The 6,442-nt window shown below is 34.3% G+C and overlaps 1 protein-coding gene across 1 annotated transcript in view; it reads left to right on the plus strand.

The window, feature by feature from the left end:
• LOC106867329 (stAR-related lipid transfer protein 3-like) overlaps positions 1 to 6,442 on the plus strand; it is a 58,535-nt gene that overhangs the window by 5,049 nt on the left and 47,044 nt on the right. The window contains exon 3 of the mRNA XM_052966789.1: positions 2,284 to 2,379. Within this exon, the coding sequence (XP_052822749.1) occupies positions 2,284 to 2,379 (96 nt within the window). The remainder of the gene's footprint in view (positions 1 to 2,283; positions 2,380 to 6,442) is intronic.

Consider the following 6,442-nt stretch of genomic DNA (forward strand, 5'->3'; position numbering starts at 1 on the left):
ACACACACACACACACACACATTTATATCTAATTTTATATATATATATATATATATATATATACACATACATGTACGTAGTTACACACACAGACGGCAAAAATACCGAATTTCTATTCACGTTAAATGAAGAGTTATTTTGATTTTCTTCTAAGAACGTGATCAATGTATTACTAGACTACACAATTTTAAGTTGTTAGGTAAATCAAAATATTTGTTGAAATATTTTGATTTATGCCGACAAAAAGACATCAGTTCTGAATGTTTGTTCAAAATGGAACTTTTATAGGAAAGTATATTTATTTTCACAGAGAAGCAAAGGTTACACCAATTCTTACTCGATTTATATAGTCTGGCTTTTAATATATTTCACGCAATTTTGCAATCCTTAACATTGTTACTTTTTATAGCTCGTATATATTTGATAAAATACAGTCCAGTGATTTTTTTTTATTAAAAGAGAGATGCGATTAAATCGTCCTTTAAATTTATTTCAGTTAACCCAATATACACTGTGGACATTTTGTACAATAAACTATTAAGATTTTGAAAGATATGAATTATTTCGTGGATAATTTATGAGCTTAAGACCGTTGCACGAGAGGGAAATGTTAGATGTACAAGGTTGTTTCTGATTTCTGCTATCGATGTATGCTATACCTACTTCAAACTTATTCACATAGCTAAATTTTAAAACTTTTTTTCTAGCATTTCCTTTTGTGATATTTATGGTTCTTCGGGAAGTATCTAATACAAGAAATGCTTAGTAATACGCGTACACCCTCTAAAATTGAATGGTGCATTGAACCAAATAATTTTCGTCTTCTATTTTTACGCCTGAAAATTATCATTATTTTTATAATTAATTCTATAATGAAGCTCAGTTTTATTGCTTTATTGTAATAAGGAGAAATATTATTGAAGGAATATCTTTTAAAGAAAATACTCGATAAAGGCGATTATTCATTAGTCGTAAGATTTAAAGCTATTTGTTGAAACTGTAAGCTTTATGTTAAGTCTTCAAATGAAAAACTAAAAGAAATATGAGCTGGAAGATAATATTACTGTAGCTAAAAGGAGCCGAGAAAGGTGACACTATATATCTATTATGTTGTAGATTTCGTAGGATATGGAGTACAACGTAACTATGACTATGCCACTGATAAAGTGTGTGGATTGTGGGACTAAATATGTTGCAGTATCCAGCCTGGTATATCTGTATTTTGGACTAATATCTGTAGAGGGAGATTTTGCTCTATTTATCTAAGTAACATTTATTGTTATTGTGTGTCGTTTAGCATAAAGTCAGTCCTAATCAAACAAACGTATAATCAAGGATGTCCTAGCTGTGACCATCCCTTCTCTTTGTGTACGTAGGGTTAAATTATCTTATATGTCTTTCATGTTTTGAGATGTGTGATGACAATGTGAGTCTCTCATTGTATTGTTGTGTCTCAGTGGCTTTTTTCAAAACCTGGGTCTGAAGTAAGGGACAGTAAACCATGGCTTTTGAATGCCTTCTTAGACTAGTGAAGTTGAAGCCATTAGTGTTTTTGGTAAATTACGGGAAAGATATGAGTATGGAGAGAATTCCAGTCAGCCAACATTCTGGGAAGGAAGAACTGGATTTAGTGTTAAGAGAGAAGGCTGGCTATATGGACACCTGAGAGATGAAATAATGGAGGCTCAGACAATCCCAAAGAATAGAGCTCATTATAGTAGTGGCTGAAAAGGTTGGGGAGGAGACAGCTCATTTATGGGCCAGAGGCTGGAGTATGTTTTCTATGAGTGACCTTATGCTAATCAGTCGGATAATCCTTTTCTGACGTTGTTAAGTATTCCAAAAGTGAGAGCAATACTTCTTTTTTGGCTTTATAGAGTGCAAAAAATCTTCGGAGGATAAAGCTATTTTATAAACCTGAAGAGCAGGACCATTCATTGGGATTTAATCCCCACTATGTTGAGGTTGTGCTTCCGCCAGGAGAAATTCATGGTGATGGAAAGACTCTCAAAGTGTGAAGTAGATGTACCAGTCAGTTACTAGTTTGGTGCAATAAATTCTATAATAAATTAATTATGTAACCGACCTTCATAGTTATGGAAAGTGATAAATGTATAAAACAAATATACTTCTTGTTTTACACGGAAGTACTTAACTTCATTTACACTTTAGCATGTGAATTAAATTTTGCTTGCAAATTTATACTGCCATTATTAAATTTAGTGTTGAGCAAGATCAAAATGTATGTTCGGGTTATTTAGAAACTTTTTTTCTATATTTAAGGCACGACTTGATCTGGGACCCACTGAACTTTTTGAAGATCTTGCTTTTAATATTGATGAACAATTGAAATGGAATACATTAGTTTCGGAATTCCAGGTTCGTTAAACCATTTTAGTTTCTGTCTATTATGATATTTTGTTTTCTTTTCAGAGGGCACTGGAATAGTAGAAGACATTACAAAACTGGACTAAATACAACATAGTTATTTTTTAATAACCATCCACAACACTCTAATTGAACTGATTTAGATGAAAGGCCTCCCAGTCATGACTGTCCTTATCTGTAACTGTATTACATATTGTCACATACTGGATATTTCGCGGTGATAAAGATGGGTGGATTGAAAGAGTATTCGTGTTCGTGACTACCAAAACATAAAACAATTAGCGAAAGCACGGAGTATGCTATCAAGGCGTATTAGCTTGCGAATGACGAAAGTCGTTTTAGTTTCATGCATCTGATTTCACATTTTGCACGAGATCTTCAGAGGCATGATGTGATTTGAGTGAATTTCAAGCAGGAGGTTCTTCGTCTTGCGGTATTTCGTGTTTCTCTCAAATCCTCCAAACCAGAAATTTGGAAATCTATGATAGATTTCATAAAAGTTAGAGATATATGGAAAGACCGAAAACTTTGTTAATACAATTCACAAACAAAAACTGACAAACATTTACAATAACCATTTTAGCATGACTACTTTATCAAGAATTGAAATCGCACCGCCTCTGTCATTTTTACTCATCGGAGTTTTAATTGCTTCTTAAAGATAGTGCTCAAATCTATCTTTGGTCTAAATACCTAAAACAAACTAAATAATTACTTGCCCTCCGAAGCCTCTGTATGTGGGACTGTAACTGGAAGTTTCTCTCCAAGTAGCAGTAGTGAGAAAATCTTTATATAGTGAGAAACCAACATCTTACTCCACATATATTATTATTTCTGTCTACGCCCCTCACATTCTCAAAGGGAAAGGCATAATCAGTCAACTAAGCAATGGTGGTATGGTAAAGATTGTTTCAGATCTCACAGATCCGGAACATACACCACAAGGCATCCCAACAATCGCTCTAACAATTCCGACAACCCAACGTCTGGAACTGGTGTATTATTTATCGACCCCGAAACGATGAAAGACAAAGTTAACATAGACAGGAATTGAACTCAGAGTGCGAGAATGAATACCGCAGAAAGCTTCATTCAGTACTGTAATGACTCTATCAATGCGTTTCTTTGCTCTACTCCACAGCTTTTATTGAAAATTATCACATTCTTTGCACATTATTTTTGCTTCCTTTATTTGTAAGATTGGAAATTCTGATTTCTTTACATTCAATTCTGTTCCAATGTCTCTTCCAAACAACATCATGAATGAAAGAGCATTTATATTTTTATTTATTTATTTATTTTCATTCATTCATTTATTTTATGTCCAAATTTATATTGTCAGTACCAGTTATTTCCCCCTGATTCACCAGCCTTTCAGTGTTACACACACACGCACACTCTCTCTCTCTTTCTCTCTCACACACACACTCACACACACATACATGCACACATATATACATATACACACACACACATGCATATATATATATATATACACATGTACACACACGCACACACACGCACATGAGCGCACATACACATAATATATAGTGCGTATTTCGTGCATGTAACTGGTAGTGGGAGCAGTGGTGTCTTTGAATAAATGCTGGACTATTTACTTAACAAAATGTTGTTTTTTCCTGTTTGGTCAGATATTGACAAAACGAAACATCTAGTTTATTTGTATATTTTCTATTTGTTGTTAGTGTTTTCAGAACAAACATTCTTTTAAACCATTCCCGTCTAGACAGCAGGAATTCCAATATCGCGATTCTATTTTCATAGCAGACAATCTTTTTTTTTTTTTATATATTCTCTGTTAATTTTATTCACCTAATTATTATTTGCTTGTTTATTTGTGTGTTTATTTGTTTGGTATCTGTCTGTTTGTCACATTGCTAGTCCATTTGCTATAATGTGTTGAATCGATTGTATGCTTTTGCATAAAGCATTCCTGCAAACAACACTGGAGCTTACAAATGTAGAAAGAAGCAAATGAGGTCGCTTGCTCAGCTAGAAATAGCAGTAATATATACTTCATATCACAGCTTAATGCTTTACAAAAGGAAAGCCGGATATAGCGAAGTCCAAGATGTGACATTATTTTTTAGAGGAGGTTCTTGTCATGGCCGTAATCATAAGTCTTATTGATTATGTCTGTCTTGGTGAAAAAAAAAAAAAAACATCATCAACAATACTATATACTCAATAAGGAATTTGTTTATAATCGCTCAAAGCACTAAAAATAGCAGTGAACTCATTTTTACAAGAATGTTTACAAAATTATACACGGTGAAAATACCGAATTCCTAACTAAATAAAAGTCAAGATGCTCCACAGAAAATGTGATTTGATGAATGATGGTAAAATTTAGACAGTGATCATGGAGGTTAATAAGATGTTAGCGGAAGCCGAAGAATTTCCGTCATTTTTAAATGTTATAATATTTTATAATGTTATATGTTTCAGTACGTAAACTTATAAATCTCCAGAACATTGCTCCATAATATTAAATATTTCAATTATGGGATCTTGTTCAAAACGGGGGCACCAGTTTTCATTTATGTTTTATGTAGTGTTTTTGGTACCGAAAGACTTTCAAACTTCGTATACTTATCTATTTTGTGTTATAGAACAGAAATAAATTTTTGTATTCGAATTTATTTCATGTAAAAAATTGTCTTATTTCGATAATTTCAACCAATCACTGACAAGTATTCAGCTGTTTACACTTACTCCTTTGGAAGTTTAAGCGGTGTAAAGCGTATTTAATCTCCATTACTTCTGACATTTTGCTGAGGCAACACACGTGTGTTCGTTTTCCCTAGCCCTAACCCTAATTGACTTGCTCCTTCCCTCAAAAACCATGCCTTGTGCCTATAATAGAAAGGTTTATTAGCTACTGCCAATATGCTTCAGCCATTTTTTGACAAGGAAATAATAATTTTATCACCGCGAGAATCGTTTGTTTACATAGTCAGCAGTTAATGTCTTCGGCTGAATGGACGCCAGTCATTGGTTGAAATTACAGAAATACGACAACTTTAACATGAAATAACTTGCGATGTACGTTTTTTTGTTAAGAAGACTAAGAGAAAAAGATGTTTTATATGACACATTCTACCAGTGTCCCAAGTTTCAAAGTGTTTCGTTAAGAAAATACTGGTGCCCCCGTTTTGAACAAAATCCCAATTATGCTTCCAGTTACCTTCCATACATAAGGTTGTCGAAAGCCTAACACTCGACCTTGAAGAATCATTGTATTAAATATTTTGATTATGTTCCAGATTCCTTTCTAAACTTAAAGTTGTTGAAAGCATAACCCCCGGCCTTGATTCACCATACTAAATATTCTCATTATGTCTTCGATTTCTTTCTATAGATAAAGTTGTCGAAGGCCTAACACTCAAACGAATGAAGGCTGCGACAGGCATAATATTATACACTAGCTGGACCCGTGAAAAATTCACGGAAAACATAAAAAATGTAACCATCTGTAAGCAGTGTACTGGTGCCATGAGAAATGTTTGTATGTTATGACCGTCTGTCTTTACGTTCTGAGTTCAAATTCTGCCGAGGTCAACTTTGCCTTTCGTTTTTTCGGGATCGATAAATTACATACCAGCTGTGTACTGGGGTCGATCTAAACAACTGGCCCCCTCCACGTAAACGGAATTACTATTTAACCTTAAAATACATCGTACATATTCAAAGAATCTTCTTGGTTTAGCGGTACAGAATGTTCTTCTGGTATTCTTTTATTCTTTTACTTGTTTCAGTCATTTGACGGTGGCCATGCTGGAGCACCACCCTTCAGTCGAAAAAATTGACCCCTGGACTTATTCCCTGTAAACCTGGTGCTTATTCTATCAGTCACTTCTGCTGAACAGCTAAACGACAGGGACGCAAACGCACCAACATCAGTTGTCAAGCAATGGTGGTGGTGGTGGTGGGATAAACACAGACACAAACAGTCACATACATACATACATACATACATACATACATATATACATACATACTCTCTCTCTCTCTCTCTCTCTCTCTCTCTCTC

This window comes from Octopus bimaculoides, chromosome 3 (genome assembly GCF_001194135.2).
Source record: "Octopus bimaculoides isolate UCB-OBI-ISO-001 chromosome 3, ASM119413v2, whole genome shotgun sequence".
NCBI classification, from domain to species: domain Eukaryota; kingdom Metazoa; phylum Mollusca; class Cephalopoda; order Octopoda; family Octopodidae; genus Octopus; species Octopus bimaculoides.